Genomic DNA, 25160 nt, shown 5'->3' with positions numbered 1-25160 from the left:
CCGGGTGTAGGGGCATTTCATCTCAAGTAGTAGCTCCTCATGTCCTTTGGCACATGTCACAGTTCTTTGGGTAGTTCTTGTCATCCTCGTATATACTAGGCCACCACAATCCTACTAGAAATATTTTTCGGGTTGTAGTGTCTCCGCAAATGTGTCCTCCAGCAATGTCATTATGTGCCTACCTTAGACGTGTTCATACACTACCCTCCGGAGGATGTTATTTCTCCCCTTTTTAGATAATGTGCCTTCAATAAAATTAAAAGGAAAGGTCTTTCATAGTAATATTTGCTTATCACATGGTGTAATGGTGGAGAGTAAATGGGCAACATCATGAAACTCCTTTGGTACCACAGTTATTTGGAATAGATGAGTTCCAAGTAAATCCCCATCATCGGACTTCTCAAGTTCTTCACCTGTATCAATTCTAGATAAGTAGTTTGGTCCTTAATTATTCTTTCTTAGTTTCACCATTATAGTAAAATGGCATTCTTGAAATAGCAATAATCATCTACATATCCTTCCTTGTATCACCTATTTACTAAGCAAGAATTACAAGGGCACATGGTTGGTGTAGAATGTGAATGGTGTGGACAGAAGGTAGCGGTGGAAATTGTGCGAAGCATAGACCATAGTTATTGCCTATCTTTCAATGGTAGTGTAGTTATTTCAGCTTGAGAGAGCTTGCAGCTGGCAAAGGCAAATGGATGGTCTTTATTACCTTTTGGTTGTGCAAGGACTGCTCCTATAGCTATTTTGGAAGCATCTACATGAACATGAAAAGAAACTAACCAATCTGAAAGATCCCTGATGGATCCCCTTGCTGATCTACTGTAATTTTTAAAATAATAAACTATATTTTCCTATGATTTTGCTGATGGTCTTACAGAATAGAGAGAAGTTGCAGAATGTTTGGTTTCTTTTTGTATTTTTTTTAATATATAAGCAAGTAATGAATAAAGAACAGCAAATAAGGAAGGAAGCTGAAACAAGTAAGAACATTCAATTAAATCAGAATTGATATAAATCGTACCAGGCAGATTTCTGATTTATAATATCCAGATTATTCCCTACGCACTGGGGATGTGCTTACATCCAATAATGGCGCCAACTGAAGGGTAGATGATGAACACAAACCAAGAACACTAGCTATGGCCGAATGAAAGTCTTCACCACTTCCAACGTAAAGTGTACCTGCTGTAATGGTAGCATCAAGCTGAAACAATCACGCCCCAGCTAGGAAATTCAACCACCCTGCTGAAACCCTCACCAAGCAATCTGAATCTCCACAAGGAATAGCGCATACACTCTGACCAATAATGCCAATGCCAAAAGAATCCACTGCCAATCAATAGCTGAGGGCTATGTCCCAGCCAGTACCAATCATGGGGTTTGCGTCCCAGATTGAAGAATTGCTCTACCAAAGCAATATCGCACCAAACAAGTTTTCAATATGTCAAAGATAATGAGAAATTAGGTTTCCTTATCCTTATATCTCTTTCCTTCCAAATCAAACCCTAAAGATATATGAAAAGTGCGCTTTAATATAAAGTCATATTTCCCAATATTGGGCGCCCAAGTATAGAGAAAACACCACTTTTTCAATACAAAATAACTCTAAGCGTAAAAAGGATCCTGGCAAGTGAAAATCATTTAGAAAAGTTAAAGACCTTTCCAACGAGCTATAACACATGGGCATACGAATCCAAATGAAGCCAAAAACCCCTTATTACTCTGAAATGGCTATAGACATAGCCTTATTTAAAATATTAAAACGCTAACTTAGGAAATATTTAAATATATTAAAAATATAACCCAAATAGCTACAGAAAGCTCAAAACACACCAAAAGCCTGAAACTGAACCTGTCACCTGTCTGTGACTGATGTCGGAAATCATGGATCAACTGGCAGTCTCATCCCTAAAATCTAGGGATGCTCCTAGAAACTAGGAAACATACCCAAATCTCCTGAAACTGAAACCAAGGAATGGTCTCATGAATAACCTCACGACTGGCAACTGTCACGACCTCCTAAAATTTAGGGATATCCTCGAAAATCTAGGAACTACTCCAAATTGGCTCCAAACTGCCTGTAAAGCCAAAATCCAGTCACTATATGCACTGAATGAGTCCCAATCAACCTCTGCTAGCCTACGAGACTCCAATGATAGGCCAACTCCTCTGTCTCTAATGTCCACTCTAGAAAGGGGACATGACAATCATCCCCTCTCGGAGTTGCTTGCCCATAAGCAACTGAAACACCAATCTTCCACCATCCCAAATAAGACGTAAACAAATCATTGCATGTAACTGCTGCTCATCTCTGATATAAACAACATGCAATACCCCAATCTGGAATGGCTCCTCAAAACGCTGAAGTACCTGTGTTGTCAAATCAACACTGCCTGGGTCCCAAAGCGATGCATAGCTCCCGCTGAATACCTCAAGTGAGCAATGGAAAACTATATAATCTCCATAGATCAAATATCCATAAATGCCAAGATCACTAGTGTGTCTGTGATCACCAACATGCATAACATCCGTCATAATATCCAATGAATGCCAATCCATGGAAGACCCTCTGTGATCTGACCCCATCTGACACAAATGACACACAACTGCCACACATTGCTGCTGATGTGCCAGAAGATCTAATACCAACTCACTAGACAATATATAATACTAACTAAAATCATCACTGTCCAAGCTGGCATCTAAAAATATGTATTCACCAACCAGCAATGAAACAATCACCCTGTCTAGAGAATCAGGTGAAACTGCCACATCAACTGGCTCAAAGTACACACTAGGAGTAACATCACATAACTCATCCACGTCAGCAATCTGATGACAATCAACCTGTGGATCAACTGTCGTCCCACTTTGCTCGATAAACTGAGATGGATAGTGGGTAAACTCCAGCTCCATCCTCGTGAAATTCCGAACATACCGTCCAAGTGTCAACAACCACTATACACCCACGACTACATCTATACTGAAGTGAAGCAACCCATGTAGGATCCACGAAAGAAAGGTACTACACATGTCTATACCATGATCCCACACAAACCACCTGTAGGACATAAACTGCTCCTGCTGCTCTCCTCTGATATAAGTGCCATATAATCTTAATATCTGGAGCAACATACTATAATCCCTATAAGATGTTGTATCAAATGAATCAACACCTGGATCCCAAATAAAACTAAATCCACATCCATCTGTCATGAAGAGACAATGATAGTAAGAGGCGTCCTCGATACTGTGTCTCTCTACAGCCACTGTGAAACTCTCACACCTGTGATAACCATCCACAACAACACACCTGCTAATCCATGTATCATCCTTCCCCCATGATCCTAGATGAAGTCTCTGTGTCAAGGAGATGAAAAACTCTGACGGTCGCTGCTCATCATAACGGTTGATTGTTTGCTGATCCCGCAAACAATCCATCCCAAACTGCTGGATCAGGTGCCTGCAATTCTATAACTCTATCCTCTGAAGATGGGAGAGCACTATCGCAACATGGATAGTATAAGTCCCGAACCAACTCACATCTGCGAGCCATCCAATCATCTACAATCGGACTAAAAGAGAAATGAAGTGCACTCCTCGCAAGGTAATCTAAATGGACTCTCGTAGGCTCACTCAATGGCTCTATGTCATAATCTTGTCCATCAAACTCATCATCACTCCCACTGCTCTCAAACCATGAATCCGAAGACAACTCATATGTCTGAGATCCAAAATCCAAAATACACCTCAACTGAGCACTATGGCTCTGCGGTGAAACATACTAGTTTCCCTCGTCAGCTGTAAGAGGTGTAAAAGAAGATTTGCTTTCCAAAGAAGGAAACAAGTCAACAGGAGTATCATACTCCCAACCAGCTGACAAACTGCTAGTCGCTTGTGAAAACAATGATGGAGTAATATCGTGAGTCAAATCACAACTCTCTGGTGAATCTCGCAATGTCGCAATAGAACACTATACTGTATCTGTCGCTGATGATGTCTGTGCCACTCTCAATCTATCAGAAAGCTCCTCCAATCTGGAGTTCGCTTCCTGAAGGGACAACTGGGTATCCTCCCATGCAACAACAGTCGCCTCAAGCTCCTAAGAGAGGATATCAACTTCCTCCTCTTCCCTCAACAAAGCACCATAACTAATAAAATCCCTCTGAAGGAGATAATCTCGGTCAGCCACTAACTGTAAATACTCATGCTTCAGTATCCCAATGGCTCCATAAAGAGCATGAAACTCTGGTAAGAAGAAATCACTGCTGCCCTGCTCATCAATCATGAGAGTGCTCCAGCTATGTGTAGCCAACAGCTGGCGAGCGACATCGAAATGCTCAAAAACTGTGTCTATACTCCTGTCATCAACCTTGAGTTGTCCAATCAGGTGATGAGGAGTCCGAGAATGTTGGCTCTCATGTAACCGTACAAACTCAAAATCTACATTGTGGAAAGAAGTTGTATCTGTATCTTGTACCTCTTTGTAGTCAACATCGTGTATGCACTCGGCCATGGATACAACCTCATCCAAAGTACTACTGCTCTGTGCCTCTGAGAACACCACATCCGTCAATGATGATACTGCTGAAAATGCACTGTCATCACTCTCTTTTGCATCCCATGTGTCCGCACAACCCACTGGCTCACGATCCTGGGGTCCAATGCTACTAAGAGAACATACTAGGCTGGATTCTAAAGTCTGATCTATAAAATCAGAATCATCATGATATGAGTTCTCAACATTCAAAGCATCATTGGTACCTGAATTTTGAATACCTTCATGTGACAGCCCATTGGCACCATCTTGTAAAAGTGTAGACATTGATACCTCAAGCTGATGCAAAGGTACCTCACTACTGTCATGAAAATCAGAATTCCTAACCTCTAAATCAGTTGCCTCTTGGGAAATCCCCTGCACGGAAGGTGAGGACAATTCATTATCCAAAGCTGTCCTAATGTCTTCTTGAGTTGAATCCACATGTCTAACAAAACCATCACATAAATTCTTGTCCCACTCATCGGAACTTGAGGGCACCAAAACATTCTTATGTAGAGGTATATTACCCCTAAATGAAAGTTCTTTGTCCATTCCTGATTCCTGCACCCTTGATTCTTCTTTCCTTCTTTGCCACTGATCTGAACTTGTAGCTACCAAGTTATCTTCGTCTGCTCTGGGTACACCCATAAATTGTGTGAAGGAAAGGAGCTCACGTATCATCTTAGGAAGAGAACAATACTGATGATAGCTGCTCATAACTGTATCATTAAATATCTTGGCAGGAGGCATCCTACTTTTACGTGTTGGAGAAGATGAAACTTTGGAGTGCCCAATTTTAGTTCTAGCCATGGTATTTACTTGTACCTAAACTGACATCCCAACAAATCCCAGAGGTCAAAATAAAGTTTGTTCTCAACAATTTTGGGACTTTGGCCAGCGTATTGTCTTACCAGCTGTCAACTGTAAGCATAAATGTGTAGGCTGACAACTACCCAGTTGCTGATATGAATTATCAAAACCTTTTATCAAATACCCAGATGTTGGAATGAATTATCAAAACTTTTTATCAACTATCCAGATGCCGAAATGAATTATCAAAACCTTTTATCCAGTACCCAGATGCTGCAATGAATTATCAAAACTTTTTATCCAGTACCCAGATGTGACAATTTCTCATAAACCCTACAGGCTGGCAGGATGTAGGCTCTGATACCACTGAAAGATCCCTGATGGATCCCCTTGCTGATCTGCTGTAATTTTTAAACTAATAAACTATATTTTCCTGTGATTTTGCTAATGGTCTTACAGAATAGAGAGAAGTTGCAGAATGTTTGGTTTCTTTTTGTATTTTTTTTAATATATAAGCAAGTAATGAATAAAGAACAGCAAATAAGGAAGGAAGCTGAAACAAGTAAGAACATTCAATTAAATCAGAATTGATGTAAATCGTACCAGGCAGATTTCTGATTTATAATATCCAGATTATTCCCTACGCACTGGGGATGTGCTTACATCCAATAATGGCGCCAACTGAAGGGTAGATGATGAACACAAACCAAGAACACTAGCTATGGCTGAATGAAAGTCTTCACCACTTCCAGCGTAAAGTGTACCTGCTGTAATGGTAGCATCAAGCTGAAACAATCACGCCCCAGCTAGCAAATTCAACCACCCTGCTGAAACCCTCACCAAGCAATCTGAATCTCCACAAGGAATAGCGCATACACTCTGACCAATAATGTCAATGCCAAAAGAATCCACTACCAATCAATAGCTAAGGGCTATGTCCCAGCCAGTACCAATCATGGGGTTTGCGTCCCAGATTGAAGAATTGCTCTACCAGAGCAATATCGCACCAAACAAGTTTTCAATATGTAAAAGATAATGAGAAATTAGGTTTCCTTCTCCCTATATCTCTTTCCTTCCAAATCGAACCCTAAAGATATATGAAAAGTGCGCTTTAATATAAAGTCATATTTCCCAATATTGGGCGCCCAAGTATAGAGAAAACACCACTTTTTCAATATAAAATAACTCAAAGCGCCAAAAGGACCTTGGCAAGTGAAAATCATTTAGAAAAGTTAAAGAACTTTCCAACGAGCTATAACACATGGGCATACGAATCTAGATGAAGCCAAAAACCCCTTATTACTCCAAAATAGCTATAGACATAGCCTTATTTAAAATATTAAAACGCTAACTTAGGAAATATTTAAATATATTAAAAATATAACCCAAATAGCTACAGAAAGCTCGAAACACACCAAAAGCCTGAAACTGAACCTGTCACCTGTCTGTGACTGATGTCGGAAATCATGGATCAACTGGCAGTCTCATCCTTAAAATCTAGGGATGCTCCTAGAAACTAGGAAACACACCCAAATCTCCTGAAACTGAAACCAAGGAATGGTCTCATGAATAACCTCACGACTGGCAACTGTCACGACCTCCTAAAATTTAGGGATATCCCCTAAAATCTAGGAACTGCTCCAAACTGGCTCCAAACTACCTGTAAAGCCAAAATCCAGTCACTATATGCACTGAATGAGTCCCAATCAACCTCTGCTAGCCTACGAGACTCCAATGATATGCCAACTCCTTCGTCTCTGATGTCCACTCTAGAAAGGGGACATGTCACAATCTAGGAAATAAGTATGGAGCTTCTACAATTATTTGTTTCAAAGCGCCAAAGGATTGTTGGAATTGGTTATTCTAGGTAATAGCTTTATTAGTTTTCTTCTTGAGTTCTAAAAGTGCTACAATGGTAGCATAGCCTTTGATAAATTTCCAATGGTACCCGGTATATCCTAAGAATGTTTTAACCTTTGATGTAGTTTTAAGTGGTGGTAATGTCATAATCAATGCAATCTTCATTGGATCCACCATCAGTCCTTTACCACAAAGATGCACTTCTTAATATTCAAGGATATTTGCGTAATCCTACATTTTTCTAGCATGGTTTGAAGTGACTGAATGTAATTCATAACTAAGCCATAGACTATGCAATCATCTAGGTATACTTCCAGAAAATCATGGATGAACTCCTTAATGGTATTTACCATAATTCTACTAAAGATTGTTGGCGCAGTTTTTAGTCCAAAAGGCATGATTGTATACATGAATGATCCTGTTGTGACCTTTTTCACACATCGCCCCATTGAAGATGGGGACCCTCTCCTTTCCTGCTTTCTAGGGTTTTTTGTTAGTGCCCGTGGCCTTTGTAAGGTTTTTTGTTAGTGCCCGTGGCTTTTCTAGGGTTTTTTGTTAGTGCTCGTTCTTAATTTTCTAAATTATAAACTCTTATAACGTCGGTCGTACCATTTCCAATACATGAATTCATTATATGTTAACATAGTAGTATATACGTTAACAATAAACTATAAATAAATATTGAATTAGGGTGTTTGCCACCGGTCACACCCCTTCTTGTCATCAGGCTGAGATCAGACGATTTATCATAAATCGCGATCAGTCAAGCAAATAATTTGTTTTGTTAATGTGCAGTGATATTAGGAGTGGTACGTAGGAAGAGATGTGTCTTCCCACGTGGGAAGACATATCTCTTCTCTACGTACCCTCTCATTCACTTAGATATATAACATGCATCCAACGGGGAGGAGGACAATACCGAAATTAATAAGTGTTGTGCTTCCTTCATTCGCACTACTGCAGTTTGAAGTAAATTCCAGACTATACCTTTCATCTGTTCTAGCCTCTTGATCACAGAATTTTATTAAACTTAACATGGTATCAAAGCTAAGTTAAGGAAGATCAAATTAATTCTGTAACGATCATATAGACATTCACCGGGCTCTTAGTAGATCACATTCCTATAATCCTAATGGCAACCGGAGTTAGGTTTGAAGATCAACTAGATGGAGCATCAAATTTTGTATCTTGGAAATCCAGGATCATGCTTGTTTTGAAAGAAAATAAAATTGACTCCAATGTCAAAAGTGAAATTCCTGAACCCTCTGATGATACAGAGAAAATTCAGTGGAGCAAGGACAGTGAGAAGGCTCTTAAGATAATTGTGGATTCAGTGAGAGACCACATTGTGCCAGTTATTTCTAAATATGAGATGGCCTTTCAGATGTTCAAACTTCAAAGCCCTAGCTGACATTTATGAAATCAACAACACTAGCAGGGCTCTCACCTTGAAGAATCAACTACACCATATAAAGATGAATAAAGGAGAGAAGTTACATCCTATTTCTTGAGGATCACTAAGCTTAGGGATCAACTATCCACTATTGGACATCTAGTAGACAACAAAGAACTTGCTATGATGGCCCTAAATGGACTTCCTCCCTCATGGGAATCGTTCATTCAAGGAATCAGTGCTCGTTCTAAATTTCCTAAGTTTGATAGATTGAAAACCAATTGCATTCAAGAGGAATCTTGGCTTGTCACAAGAGGAATAAAACAAAACAATGGCAATGAGGACATTCAAGTTCTAAACTCAAATTCCCACAAGAAAGGAAAGAAGAAGAACCTTAAGAGAAAAAGGGACAACGGCTCAAATGGAAAGAGGTCTTCAAAGAAGAAGAGTGACATTTCTGAAGTACAATGTTTCAGATGTGACCAATATGGGCACTATGCAATGAAGTGTCCAGGATCAAGCAACAGGCTTCAATGGTAGAAGTTAAGAAAGGGAGTGATTCCGAGAGACTAGTCTTCTACTCAACCCTCTCTAGTCAAGTCACCTCCAGTTCCAACACATGGGTGATTGACAGCGGAGCATCTTGACACATCACTGGATTTCGTGAGCACCTAGATACACTTGTGGAAAATTCAAATAAAGAAGTGACAATTGGTGATGACTCAAATTATCCAGTTATGGGAATAAGAACCTACAATATCAACCTAAAGTCAAGCATATCCCTACAGCTGACTAGAGTTCTATTTGTACCTGGTATAAAGAGAAACCTTGTCTCAATTTCTACACTTGAAGATAAGGGTTACAGATTAACCTTTATGGAAGGAAAGGTACTTGCTTGGCCAAAGAACTCCACCATCAAGAAAGCCCACACCATTGGAGTAAGACAAGGGAGCCTCTACAAACTTTGCACCACTCCACCTCAAGCCTTGATTCATGAGACTCCAGATTCGAATGAACTTTGGCACAAAAGATTAGGGCACCTTCATTTCCATGCCCTACCTAAGATAGAGAAGATGGTGATTGGCTTACCCAAGCTAAGTCACAGTTCTGAAGGAGCATGCAAGGGGTGTGCCTTGGGAAAGAATACTAAAGGGTCTTTCAATTCTAGCAACAGTAAATCCAAAAATGTATTAGAAATAGTTCATTCTGATTTATGTGGACCCATGTCTGTACCCTCCTTAGGAGGATTTTTATATTATGTAATATTTGTAGATGATTATTCTAGGAAGACCTGGATATATTTTCTGAGGTCCAAAGAGTCTAAAGAAATCCTTTCTAAATTTAAAGAATTCAAAGCTTTTGCAGAAAACATGACAGGTAAGAAAATCATAACCTTAAGAACAGACAATGGGGGGGAATACACTTCTGATATGTTTAAAGATTATTGTATAAATGTTGGGATTAAGAGGGAGTTAATTGTACCTTATAACCCACAACAAAATGGGGTAGCTGAAAGAATGAATAGGACTATAGTAGAAGCTGCTAGGGCTATGTTGTTTGACCAAAATATAGAAACCTCATTTTGGGCTGAAGCATCTAGGACAACCATGTACATTCAAAATAGATGTCCTCATTCTCTTCTTGATAATAAAACCCCTGAAGAAGCCTTTACTGGTAACAAACCTGACATAAGTCATCTCCGGATCTTTGGGTGTCCAGTCTATATTCATGTTCCCAAAGAAAAGAGATCAAAATTAGAACCTTCTGGAAAGAAAGGAGTATTTGTTGGGTACAATGAAACCTCTAAGGCTTACAGAGTATACATACCTTGACAAAGACAAATTGAACTAAGCAGAGATGTCATCTTTGAAGAAGACATAGCATTCAAGAGGTCCAAAAGCTCTAATGAATTAGAACACCAAGATCCTCCTACAAGCATGGATGAGGATCCCACCCCTGAGATTCAGGGAGAGACCCCTGAAAACGTTGAGCATGAAGTTCAAGACTTACCTTTAGAAGAACATTATCCCGAAACTAGGAAGAGACCACTTTGGGCTAAAAAGATGCTTCAAGAAGCTGAAAATTATGCTGCTCCAAAGGGGACCTTCAGAGAAAGTAAGAGACCTAACCTATTTTCCAGTTATGCTGCCTTGATGAGTGAGACCATTGATGCAGAACCTTCCTGTGTTGGAGATGCTCTCAAGCATCAAGTGTGGAAAGATGCTATGTCACAAGAGTATCAATCAATTCTAAAAAATGATTTCTGGGATATTGTGCCTAGGCCTAAAGGCAAATCTGTGGTATCTTCTAAATGGCTCTTCAAAATCAAACATGCAGTAGATGGCAGCATTGAGAAACACAAAGCAAGGTTTGTTGCCAAAGGTTTCTCACAGAAAGAAGGTATTGACTATGAAGAGACATTTGCTCCTGTTGTCAGATACACTTCTGTCTGAGCAGTTTTGGCTATTGCAGCATCTAAAGGATGGAAAGTCCATCAAATGGATGTTAAGACTGCTTTTCTGAATGGTAAGATTGAAGAAGAAGTTTATTTGGAGCAACCTAAAGGTTTTGTGATTCATAAGGCTGAATCACATGTCTGCAAATTAAAGAAAGCCCTATATGGACTGAAACAGGCCCCCAGAGCATGGTATGAAAGAATTGATCACTATCTCTTGGAATTAGGGTTTTCCATGAATGAAGCGGATCCAAATCTCTACTACAAAGTAATAAATGGTGAATTATTAATTCTTATTCTTTATGTTGATGATCTACTAATCACAGGAGAAGATAATCGTATTTTTCGGTGTAAGAAAGAATTAGCCTTTGAGTTTGATATGAAGGATTTAGGAATTCTTCACTACTTCCTTGGATTGGAAGTTTGGCAACAGGCAGATGGTATAATCCTTAATCAAGGACAATTCACCATTGATCTACTCAAGAGATTTGGAATGATGGATTGTAGATCCATGACCACACCTATGGAGACAAATCTGCACAAGCTAAAGGAAGCAGTTGTAGAATCAGAGTTTGCAGATCCTACCCTCTACAGACAGATTATTGGATCTCTGATGTACTTGGTAAACACAAGACTTGATATATGTTATGTTGTTAATACACTTAGTTAGTTCATGTGTGCACCTAAGGAAATACATCTTGTTGCCGCAAAGCATATTTTGAGATATCTTCGAGGAACTATTGGTTTTGGTCTTAAATATAAACATGTAGACCTTGACCTACATGGATTCACTGATTCTAATTGGGCTGGAAGCGTAGTTGACAAGAAAAGCACATCAGGATGTTGCTTCAGTTTAGGATTAGGAATGATCTCATGGATATGTAGAAAACAGTCTTCAGTTGCTTAGAGTTCTGCAGAAGCTGAATACATTGCAGCATCCATGGGAGCAAGAGAAGCAGTATGGCTCCGGAAATTACTTGTAGGACTGTTTGGTCAGCCCTTAAATCCTACTGTCATCTATTGTGACAATCAGAGTTGCATCAAGCTTTCAATGAATCCAGTATTTCATGATAGGTCTAAACACATTGAGATTCCTTATCACTATGTTTGAGATATGGTGGAAAGGAATGTGATCCGACTAAATTATATTAGTACAGGTGATCAGATTGTAGACATTCTTACCAAGCCTCTCTCCAGGATCAAGATTGAACACTTTAGAGATAAACTTGGTAGGGTTGAAAATGTTATTTAATTTTGAGATAGAGTCTCATTTATTCTGATATACTAATATATTTAAGATGTTTAATGTGTAAACTCTTTTATTTGTCATGTGTGTGACTCCATGACTTCATGGGCCCTCCTGTGAACATTATTGAAGGGTGACGACTTTTCAATAATGAACACTTGTTTCAAATTGATATTGTAAGGTGACGATTTTACAATTATCAATTTATCTATCTTGATGGATATCATGTGACTTGATATTTGTGGACATGTCATGATAGTAATACACTAAGTCAATTCATGTGTGAACCTAAGGAAATACATCTTGTTGCCGCGAAGCATATTCTGAGATATCTTCGAGGAACTATTGGTTTTGGTCTAAAATATAAACATGTAGACCTTGGATTCACTGATTTTGATTGGGCTGGAAGCGTAGTTGACAGGAAAAGCACATCAGGATGTTGCTTCAGTTTAGGATCAGGAATGATCTCATGGATATGTAGAAAACAGTCTTCAGTTGCTCAGAGTTCTACAAAAGCTAAATACGTTGCAGCATCCATGGGAGCAAGAGAAGCAGTATGGCTCCGGAAATTGCTTGTAGGACTATTTGGTGAGCCCTTAAATCCTACTATCATCTATTGTGACAATCAGAGTTGCATCAAGCAATCAATGAATCCAGTATTTCATGATAGGTCTAAACACATTGAGATTCCTTATCACTATGTTTGAGATATGGTGGAAAGGAATGTGATCCGACTAAATTATATTAGTACAGGTGATCAAATTGTAGACATTCTTACCAAGCCTCTCTCCAAGATCAAGATTGAACACTTTAGAGATAAACTTGGTATGGTTGAAAATGTTATTTAATTTTGAGATAGAGTCTCATTTATTCTGATATGCTAATATATTTAAGATGTTTAATGTGTAAACTCTTTTATTTGTCATGTGTGTGACTCCATGACTTCATGGGCCCTCCTGTGAACATTATTGAAGGGTAACGACTTTTCAATAATGAACACTTGTTTCAAATTGATATTGTAAGGTGACGATTTTACAATTATCAATTTATCTATCTTGATGGATATCATGTGACTTGATATCTGTGGACATGTCATTAGAGTATATATCTCTGAGACATTATGGTAGATATCAGTTGGTTGGTATCATTAAATAAACCATAATTATGATAGAGATCTTCATGGTGAATATTATGGACATAATATTCGTGGACATGCCATGAATCATTATCAGTATGGTAGGCATCATGTGACTTGATGCCAGTGCACATACCTTACTTGATAACTATGAGTTATGGTGAGTATCATGAGACTTGATATTCATTGTTGAACCATATCTCTGGATATCACTATGGTCTGATATCTCTTCCCTTCACAATCAATGGATGAATTGTGATTTTTCTCTAACATGAAAATTGTCCTCCCTAGTTAAGAGGGAGTGTTAATTCTTGTAACGTTGGTCGTACCATTTCCGATACATGAATTAATTATATGTTAACATAGTAGTATATATGTTAACAATAAACTATAAATAAATATCGAATTTGGGTGTTTGCCACTGGTCACACCCCTTCTTGTCATCGGGCTGAGATCAAACGATTTATCATAAATTGCGATCAGTCAAGCAAATAATTTGTTTTGTTAATGTGCGGTGATATTAGGAGTGGTACGTAGGAAGAGATGTGTCTTCCCACGTGGGAAGACATATCTCTTCTCTACGTACCCTCTCATTCACTTAGATATATAACATGCATCCAACGGGGAGGAGGACAATACCAAAATTAATAAGTGTCGTGCTTCCTTCATTTGCACTACTGCAGTTCGAAGTAAATTCCAGACTATACCTTTCATCTGTTCTAGCCTCTTGATCACAGAATTTAATTAAACTTAACACCTATAAGCTCCCAGTCTACCCTACCAACCGAGTTGTGCTACTAGAAGTTGTGAGGCAACTAGAGGGCTATATGACAGTTCAAAGAGATAAGCAGAAGAAGGCAGAAACATCCTCTCTCACGATTGGAAATGGACTAGAGACATGCCCGTCATCACAAGCCACTGCCGCTGCAAAGAAAGAGCTGGCTTGGTACCCTTTCTACCAATACAAGGCAAGAGGGAAATTTGATCCATTCCATAAGATGAAAAAAGTAGAAGGAATGGTATTCGAGCACAGAACTGATTTGGAAGATTATTGGGCTAATGCAACCGATAGTTTCGAAATCAGAAGAAGATTTTGGTCAAGGATTCCCCTGAGTATGGTGAGAGCAACAGAAGTATTCAGAGTTGCTGATCAAATAGAAGACGGTCCTGAGCTTCAGCAGCCGGGCTTTGAGAAGATGAGAAATGAGCCACTAGCCTTGGTTGATTGGTCAGAAGGAGAAAAGTCAAATTTGGCAGACCTTATGAGATCAGTGATCGAATACTCCAAGTGGTGGACATCTGAGAAGACAAAGCAACTAAATTCCAAAGGTGTTGCCCTGACTTATGATTTAATGGGAATGGATGACTCTATGTCTTCCAATCCTTGTATCTCTACAGGCAATGCTCGGAATCTAGAAAGTGTTGGGTCCCGGAAAAGAAAGAAACTGGTTGGAAACTCTGGAAAGGCCAAGGGAAAGAAAGTTGTTGGGGAGAGACGTGAATCCAACGAAGGTCATTCCATTCTGAGTGCCGCATCTGTTGTGCTTGACCAGAATGCAGTTGAAGAACGGAAGATGGACACAGATATGGGAATAATGAAGTAAGAGTGCCTTCTCCTTCGATTGAAGAAATAATGAGATAGGCTGTCCAAAACCCGGACAAGGAACAAGTTCTCAATAAAGCCACAGAATTTGAAGAGCCTGAGCCCCCAGTAGTTTTCCTTGATGGTATAGTTACTGGACCAGGAGGGACAAATGGTGGATTTGATCAAAATACTGTGGAGCAGTCAACCATTCCTAATTGGTTGAGAGAAAGGATAAGGGCTAAGGTTCCTAATGAAACCCATTCTGAAGAGAATACAACAACATTTTTGGCAAAGGTGAACGAACCAGTCGTAATTAAACCACCTAAGCCAGCTAGAAAATTCTCTTTGATTCAAACGGATAGTGCAGGGTTTAGAACGATTCAAATAGCTATGCCGAAAGAAGGTAAAACTCGGGACAATATTGCCCCAGAAGATTATAAGATTACTACTGTAGAGTTGGGTAAGCCTACTCAGGACCAAGAAGTCCAATACTTTGACGACTCTTGCAATGCTCTCAAGACAAGGCTAGCCAAGGAGAAGGAAAAAAGAAAAAGAAGATTGAGGAAGAGAATCAGCTGTGGAGGAAATATGTTCTCCATCTAACCAAGCCACTTAACCAAGAGATACCAGCCACCCCTCCACAGCCTCTTCAGCAAGAGTCAATGAAAGATTAGGAGGACATGAAGGGCATGTTCACGCAAACTAAGGAATGGATCCTAGATGCTTCGGCACGTGCTGACATACTTGTGGAAAAATTGGTATTAGCACATGAGTCAACTTCTTCATTGGTCAGCAGAATTCAGGACTTAGTTGCAAATTGGGAAGATGTTGAAGAAATCCAAGATGAAATACTTCCACAATTGAGGGTTATCCAAGGTCTATCAAAGCGAAGCTTGGTAGATGCAGGTGTCATCCAGGCTGGAGATAGGTATGATTTTAACACTTGGTATTATGCTTTGGTCACCAGGATTGAAGTCCTGAAGAAATCTGAAATTAAGTGTTTTGAGATGGAGGAAAGTGTCAGAGAGATTTTAAGTAAGGTGTTTCATGTGGCATCAGAGATTTGGAAGAAAGAGGGTATACAAGAAAAACACCTGCAGGCAGAGAACCTGAGAGCCAGAATTCAGTCGAGCTTTTTCAAAGACTCGGGGATGAGTGATAAGGGCGATCTCTCAAGGATTGCAAGTTTTCTCCTCATTGACGATAACTTTCTTGTCCAAGCAGTTGAGTGGGAAGGCATCCTCGCCACGTGTACTGATGATGTGGACATCGTCGACTTCCAGATTAGTAACCTGCCAAGTGTCACTATGGAAGAGGTTTGGCTCATCGTGTCCAGATACATTGAATCTGTAAAAGGGGAAATTGGACACTCACCTCAGTGACAATAGCAGCTATGCCACATGTCACTCTTTTGTCTGTTCTGACTGATAGAGTTTTGAGAAACCCTAGTTAGGGTTTATAACTTTCAATTTGGACCCTTGATCATTGTTTGATCTCGGTCGTTTATTATTTTCTGAAAACTATATAAGGCTACCTCCTCTCATTTGGAGAGTGTGAGGTTTTTGATATATTGTTGCGTGAAGGTCAGTTTTTCAAATAATATATTGCATGTGTGCTTTCTCTTAAGGCTTTGTAATCTCCTTTGTTTGAGTGATTAGCATGGTTTCAATTTCCTCAACACTAAAGTTAATTTAGATTTGCTTTCATGTTGCTAGAATTGAATGAAGGATTTGATAAGTATTAATTAACGGTGTATCTCTGTTCATACTTTTGGTGAATGGATGATTTCCATTTCACTGTGCAAAGTTAGTCTGAGCCTATCCTCTGTGTATGCCAACATTTCGATCATAAGAACAACCCGTTGAAGATTGCACCCGCTTTGTGTAGTTGTCCTCAGTGTGGCGAAGCAAAGTGCGGTTTCCTGAGAACATCTAGTTAATACCGTCTCTAGAATTCGTAGGTTTAGATCAGCTTTCTCAAAAACCCTATCCCTTTTTCCCTTTTTGAAAGTCTAAAGCTCGGAAAATCCAAAAAAAGAAAGAGCCTAAAATTGATAAATCTATCTAAGTCCAGAAGCTTAAAAGACATTCATAAACGTAAGTCCCCCTTGAGATTTTCAGCATACACTACCCAAGTAACTATCCCACTAAATTCGCTTGTTCGCACATATAGACCTTGGAATCAGCAGTGATTTTTCTGGAGAGGATAGAATACCTTTGGGTATCTTATTCTAATGTTTGGTAGATGATAAAACGTACACCAACAGATCCCCACTCTATGCCAAATGTTGTTTTAGGTTGATCTTCTTCCCTGATCCGGAACTTATGGTATCTGGAAAACCCATCAGTGAATGAATAAATCTCTCCACTAGCAACAAATCCAAGATTTCCTCCATGAATGGGGTAGGAAAGAGGTTATGAATGCAAGCTTTATTCAGTTCTCGAAAAATCTACACATATCTGCATTTCTCCTATCTTCTAATTTTGTACTATCACGGGGCTAATCCACTCAGAATCTTCTGTCGGTTTGATAATTATTGTGGCCAACATTTTATCTAGTTTTGTCTTGACTCTTATTTTCATGGCTCCCACTTTTTCTTTTATGCCTTTCATATCGGTGAATGTTCAAGGGAATAGATATTCATATTTTGATAGCAATTCAATGATAGAGGCCACAACTAGTTCTTCCCAATAATCACCAATCTTCACCATTTTAAGAGTATGCATGGAGGCTATATTTTCTTCTCTTAGTTTGAGAGATTGGTTATAATAGTATCTTCAACCTTGGGGGGTCAAATGAAATGACTCCAAGATGACAACTTTGCTCACTTAAGCACTTGGCACTAGGCTTCTTCATGATTAATTTGACTTTAACCTATCCTACTTCCAAGCACCTACTCTCTAAAACAACTTGCCCTAAACAAAAATCTCAACACTTCATCTCTGATTTTGCAAGACAACAATGATGATCAAATGAAATGATCATCCTAGACGTTCATCTCAAAATGCTAAGGAGAGAATCAACTCAACCCACTCAATTCTAAAGGATCAAACTGCAAACCTAACCTAAACCTAAAACTAAAAGCAAAAGAGGGGGTCCCAATTTGTGATGGGGCGATGTGTGAAATGGTCACAACAGGCCCCTTAAGGCAACACTTAGACAATTATTTTGAATGATTACTTTGATCATGAGGTTGGTTTTCAGGGATACGTGTGCATATGATGTGGCAAGTTCTATGTGCGTAAAATTTTGACTTAAATAATGAATTTTTCATCACCCCTCCTCTTCAGTGCATATGAGATAACTTGTCGCACAACCCTAGATGCATGCACATGGGTGCAAGTGGGGGGGAGGGGGGGGTTTGTTCCTACTTTAGAAAAATTCTATCTCCTCATGGGCGCATTTTGACGCCTGGTATGTACAATGTTGAGCACAAATGTCACTGGTTTGCAAGGTGAGGGCTACCTTTGAACTTATGCACAACCTTGACCTAGGGCACAATTCAACCTTCTGTATGCACAACCTTGACCTAGGGCGAGATTTAGGGGTCCTAGTGCACAAAACACATAGGCGCAAATGAGGAGTAAGTGTGCACAAATGTGTGCACGGCGCATATAAGAGGTATGTTTGCACAAAACCTAACTTACACAAATTTCCATACTTATTCCATGGGTGCAATCTAGCCCCCTACATACATTTGTGTGCACAAATTACAACCCTACTCCACACACACTCAAAACACATTGTTGCTATGCACTTCCTGACTTCATTACACATCATGGACATGACATTGCATCCTAACACATTCCAAGTTTGGGTCAACACACTCATTCCCTAACCGACAAGACTAAACCATTCTCACAATCAATGCTTAAAGACTACGACCATTGCCAAGCTAAAGATGAGTAAACTAAAACACCTAAGCTAACAAGCAAAAAGTGGGGGTCTCCATTTGCAAAAGAAAGAGAAAAGAGATAAAGAAGTCAATTGGGAAGAGCTACTTGCAAAAGAGTATTTTGATAAAAAAAAATTAGAAAGAGATGAGAGCAAAGAATAGAAGCCCTATCTAGTACAAAGTGTGAAAAAGGAAAGGGATAAGGGTCCACCTATCCACAAAACTAAAGTAGAGAAGGACACCAAATTGGAATTATCAATAAAAAATCTAGTAGTCAACAAGCACACTACAAAGGTTATGGAGCACATATTCCTATTAAAATCATTGTAGGACAGAAGAGACATTAACGAGGATAAGTAGAAGTTATTAGATTTTGCATCTTCATTGAGGAAGGATGTATTAGATTGGTATAAAAAAACTTATCTCAGACATAGGAAGAGTTGGGATAAGTGAAACGAAATTTCTCAACAAACTTCGACACTTTGGATATCCCTATGGAAAGTGTTAGTAAAATGAGGGACTTGGTACAAAGGGAAGATAAATCTATGAAGGCTTATGATAAAAGATTCAAAGAAGTTTGCCACAAATTGGAGGAACTACTATCAGAAAGGCAAAACATCAAATGTTTCTTATCCAAACGATAAAGAGACATAAGGGTAGCATTAGATGGAAGAGTATTTGATTCTTACACAAAATTGATCACCATGGCATACCGCATAGAAGCCTAGTCATGGAATAGACCTCAAAAGGATGAAACAAAGGAGACTCTTGAAAAATTACAACTAGCGGTAGAAAAACTGACATTACAAAATAAAATTTTGGCAAAAGGAGAAGTGAAGAAAGCTAAGGAGATATGGTGCACTTATTGTTCAAGGGAAGGTCACATCCAAAACGATTGCCCTAATGCTTAGGAGGAGAGGACTATAACAACATTACATGTAGAGCTCAAAATCATACTAATAAAGACAAATTCATTATATTGTGGAACTTGCAAAGAATGGGATAGCCATCTCACTAAGGACTGTTCTGGAAATTAATTTCAAGTTCGGAATGCCGCAAATCATCATCCAAGATGCCCAATGAACCATAATTGTATTGCAAAGATGGATAGAAACATGACATATGTTAAAGGACTTGTATAATAATGATGTTGGATACAAACAACCACCTTGGAGAGATAAGAAAAATGCTCATGCCTTGCAAAATATCCCACTGCAAGATTATATTGAGGACAATAGACAATTAAACTATAGAGGAGGAAGAGGATGTGGTAGAAACAATCACCAGAGGAATGATGCTGCATGCTATAACTCTGGGAATGTAGGCCATTAAGTTACAAAATGTTGGGCCGAGGAGAAGAAGTGTCCATTTTGTGGAGATGATTCCCATGACATCTATAAATGTGATAAAGCACAACAGTTCTTCCAAAATGCAGCACCACAATCAAGAAGCAATGATCTACAAGGGTATAGAGGAGCTAGAGTCATAAGAAGAATGCCACAACAAGAAGTAAGGGGTTGTCAAAGAATGTATTTTTGGTCATTTGATACATAAAATGGAGAATGCTCCATGGAAGAACAACAAATGCAGATTAAGAAGTTTGGAACTAAGAAGAAAAGGCTACGATTTTGACTAGACAAGAGATTGATACCGAAAAGAACAAACAAAAAGAAATTGAAGAAGTGAGTGAGGAATCTGGCCTGAAAGAAGAGGAATATGATTACTTCCGGCCAAGCAAGCAAAATCATGATAGAGTGGTGGAAAGTGCAAGACAACAAATCATTCAACAAAATGATGGTATAGCCTGTTTTTCTGAAGAAGATATTATATTAAAGAATTTGGCCTCTTTGGCCTAGCAAAAAGACCTCCTAGTCAAATTAAAACAATTGGGGAAGTACCGAAATAAGCAAAAACACCAATAAGTCCATCAACTTACTGAGGACTAGAACTGGAAAGCCCTCTTTTAATTATCGCACACCTTAGTAATAGAAAAGTTAAACATGTGATGGTAGATCTAGGTGTGAACATTATCATTATTCCAACAACTTGGGAAAGATTGGGCAGACCCAAGTTGGTCGAAACACAAATGAATGTCAGTTTGGCAGACGGTTTTGATATGGAGACTTTGGGAACATGGAAGAATGTAGAAGTAGACATCAAAGGGCTAAAACAAATTGTAGATTTTGAAGTTGATGATATGAAAGAACCTTTTTATAGTTATAGAGCATTGCTAGGACTGAGATGGTTTGAAAATTCAAATGGGACAGTAGACTCAATGAAAGAATAAATGCCCTCTGTAGACAATACAAGAATAGTACACATCCCACTAACCAACATATTAGATAGGTCCTATGTGGAAACAATAGAAGACAATATCCATGACCTATCTACTCAATTTCCAAAATTTTCAGCACTGCACAACCTCCGCAACGCAAGATATTCAGATTTAGAGGGGTATTTATGATACAAAGCCATTTGAAAGATACGCCTGAGAGAAATCAATAATAATACAAAACATATTAATCACATCAAAAGGGGTATATAACATATAAAGTTACCAGGGTTTTCAGTAGTAGGAGATGTAAAGGAGTATATAATACACATGGAAAGAACATTTCAACATGAATCAATGAGGATTGCTGCACTTTAGGACACCCTAGTCTATAATGCAGCTTGTTGGTGGAACACACACAAACATACTATCCTTGATTGGCATGCCTTTTGAATTCTAATCAAGGCTCAATACATGCAAGGAGAATATGCCCTAATCCCCAAATATGAAGGATTAAATACCCCAAAGGATCACATTCAAATTTGCATTATCACATGGCAAAGGTATAGGGAATATGACTACTATCTCTACATCAACTGTTTTACTAGACTTTGACACTGATAGTCCAAATTTGGTACATTAATCAGGAAAGAAGAGTAGAAACTAAGGAGCGGGAAGAATTGCAACAAGACTTTATTCACACATTTTCCTTTTGGCATGATGATGCAAAAATACGTACCACCCTAAGAAAAATCAAAGAGATCATTTTTAAACCAGCTCCAGAGAACACTAGTCTTCAACAAAATCAACCACATAGAAGTCAAGGAATCTGGAAGCTAATTGAATGGTTAGAAGAACAAACAAACTTGGTAAAGAACAGGTCTTATAAGGTACAAAAAGATGCGGACGAACCAGACCCCAAAATTGAGATCATTGTGGAAAGAGGAGAACAGGAGTTACAATTGAAAAAAGAGGTGAGACAAGAAATAAGGGTGTTTCAACAAATTTAATGGATTCTACTAAGCCTTACAATTGAATGTGCAATCATTGGAAGAGTCAAATTCTTCCATTGCCAAATTTTCCTTTTTCCCATGCCATCTCATTTCATATGGCAAGTTCATCCTATTTCAAAGAAATGTTGAAGAGGACAAATGTCGGTTCCCCATATGCTCCCTAGAGAACATAGACTATGTACAACCTTCATAAAGATTATTCTAAAGTGAGTTTGTTTATGAAACACGTGAGGCAAGCTTGGCTAAGGACAGGTTGCTAAGTTATCATGAATGGGTGGATTAATATTAGACATTGGTCACTTATCAATATTATAGTTACATATGTGGATGGCTCTTATTTTCTTATAACAATTTATTATTCAAGAAAGTGCAAGGATGCAGACTTCTAATCTCAGCTTTTGAAAGAGGCCCTAAAGGAGGTTGGGGCATCAAATGTTGTACAAGTTGTCATCGACTCAACACATGTTTATAAACTAGATGGCATAATCATAGAGGTACTTACAAACACATTTTTTGGACACCATGTTGTGTCCACACGTTGAACAAAGCATTGAACGACGTGAGGAAGATAATTGGATGAAGGCAATCATGGTAGAAGTTAACGACATACAAATGTTCATTTGCAACCATCACACATCACTCACTCTGTTCAAGACTTTTCAAAGAAGGAATTCTTCAAACCTATGGAGAATAGATAGGCCATTTACTTCATCTTGTTAGGTTGAATGCTTGAGGTTAAGGAGCATCTACAATTAATGATGGTTAAAGTTGAGTGGGGTAGGTGCGCAAAGGCTAACATAGCTAAAGGGAAGAGTGCAAAGTTGAAGATCCTCAATAATGATTGGTGGTCCACATTGAGGTAATTTACTAACTCAGATTTTTTTCCCTTTTTTGTATTTTATTTTGAAAATTTATAAAACTTAATTTTAAATCAGAAATGGGCCTTATTCTTTTTGAATATTTTGTTTGTAAACACATTTTCTCTTTCACCTCACTTCTTGTGCAAGTAATTAGGTCACTTGTGTCATTTATTAGGTCGCCGAATGTGAAGGTAATTAGGTATGTTGATACAAACTCTCTAGTCCTAGCAAAATTTACGAGAGATTTGATAGCATGCTTGGCTAAATAAAGCAAGCAATTCATAGCAAGGACCCTAATTCAAGACTATATGAGGAGCATATTAGGTCCATTGTGACATGCATTAGAACACTATGAACAACTTGATACACATGGCAGCCTATGCTCTATCCAAAATAGAATGCAACAAGGACTAGGAGAGTGCTTCCTTTTGAAAATGAAGAGGTGAAAAAAGGGTTTATGAAGGCCCTTCAAAAATGTACAACACTAAGGAGGCATCCAAACTTCAAAAGCACTAGATTGCTTTTGCCAATCATTAGAGTCCAACATTTAGGAAACTAGAGGCCAAGACAGACGAGGCTACATTTGCTCAAAACGACCTTATTGGATGATGGACATGGCATGGCAAGGATGCCATTGAGTTGAGGATGTTTGCCACCAATCCCCTTTCATTGTTTTCAAGTTCCTATGTTGTAGAGAGAAATAGTCCACATATAGCTTTATTCAGTTTGTTAAAAGGAAAAAGCTTACCTCTTGACAATTGGAGATGTTGGTAGTCATGCATAGTGCCTTGTGATTTCAAGACTGAAAGGATCCTAAAAGTAAATATTGTTAAACTCTAATAACATGTCGGGATGTTGATCCTAAAGAAAAAAAAAGGCAAGACGGGAAAATACCTGCAGAGCCAAGTCACATTGGTCTTGCCTTTGAAGCTCGCCTAGCACGGACAGAAGGTCTTTCTTAAGCAATCGAGCAATTTTGGTTTGAAAGGCATTTTCGAGCTTGTGGGTGTCTTTCTTTGCTCTCCTGAGAGCCTGTACTGCTTGAATTGCTTCATTGCTAAGGAGCCTTCCTCTCCATAGAGGCCCCCGGTTTTGACCCTTGTCCCTCATAATTATTACATTCCTTCGCTTCTGAATTGACCATTTTAGCCCGCAACTTTTTTTCCCTCCGGAAATGAGAAAATTTTGTGAACTCGTCTTGATGTTGAACTTGGGATTACTTTTCAAGGTAGAAATGGGGATTGCCGTCTGAAGTGTCTGGAATTGATAGATAATTGTAACGGACATATTTTTGAGTGCTGCATTCAATCAGGATTCCCGTACACTATGTTGTTCTCGTGAAATTTGTCACATGAATTTATGGTTCCATTTTCTTACGCGAGAGGCGTTATAGAACAGCGGGGGGTGTCATGTAGCGACCTGTACATAAACCTATACAGGTTTATCCATTAATGAAGGGAGATGGACGTGAGGGCTAACTTCGTCAGTTATATGGAATATTGTAAGACTTATTTTTTTAATTGTAAAATGGATATTTAATATCTATAATTAAGGTTTGGAGATATGATTGGTCAAAATAACATATCTAATGGGAAGTGTCAAAAAAATGACTTTTTAAAGATTCAACCAAAATCAAATCTAAAAATCTTCAATACTTGAATACTGAAATACCATTTGTTATAAAAATGTGTCTATATTTTTCTGTGAAGTTAAATTTATTAAATAATAAAGTGATCTTGATTTATTTTTAAGAACACTTATTATTGTTATATCTTATCTTTATATTCAATTAAAAAGAACAAATAATTAAAAACATAAACAAATATTATCTTTTTTATCATAACCAAGGCTTTCACGAATTTACAACCCCCCTCCAGGTTTTCAACGCAGAAATCAAACAAGTACGAATTAAATAAGCCAAGGAACTTTAATCTTCAAAAGTATACATCGAGGGCAGACTATTTTTCAATGACTCATCCTCGATAGGCTACAGGAGCTAGAAGGGTTCCCTTGGGCCCTAAATACTTTGCTAACAGATCCATTGGTAGGCAAGCAGATTTTAAACCCAAAATCAAAGATTACAGGGC

The 25160-nt window shown here is 38.6% G+C and overlaps 1 protein-coding gene across 1 annotated transcript in view; it reads right to left on the bottom strand.

The window, feature by feature from the left end:
- Positions 1-24554, bottom strand: part of LOC131078910 (protein THYLAKOID ASSEMBLY 8-like, chloroplastic) — a 46225-nt gene extending 21671 nt beyond the window's left edge. The window contains exon 1 of the mRNA XM_058016741.2: positions 23968-24554. Within this exon, the coding sequence (XP_057872724.1) occupies positions 23968-24360 (393 nt within the window). The 5' untranslated portion in view covers positions 24361-24554. The remainder of the gene's footprint in view (positions 1-23967) is intronic.
- Between the last annotated feature and the right edge of the window lie 606 nt (positions 24555-25160).

The sequence above is a fragment of the Cryptomeria japonica genome, chromosome 2 (genome assembly GCF_030272615.1).
Source record: "Cryptomeria japonica chromosome 2, Sugi_1.0, whole genome shotgun sequence".
Classification (NCBI taxonomy): Eukaryota; Viridiplantae; Streptophyta; class Pinopsida; order Cupressales; family Cupressaceae; genus Cryptomeria; species Cryptomeria japonica.
Note: the sequence above shows the minus strand (reverse complement) of the source record. Positions and strands in the feature narration are given on the sequence as shown.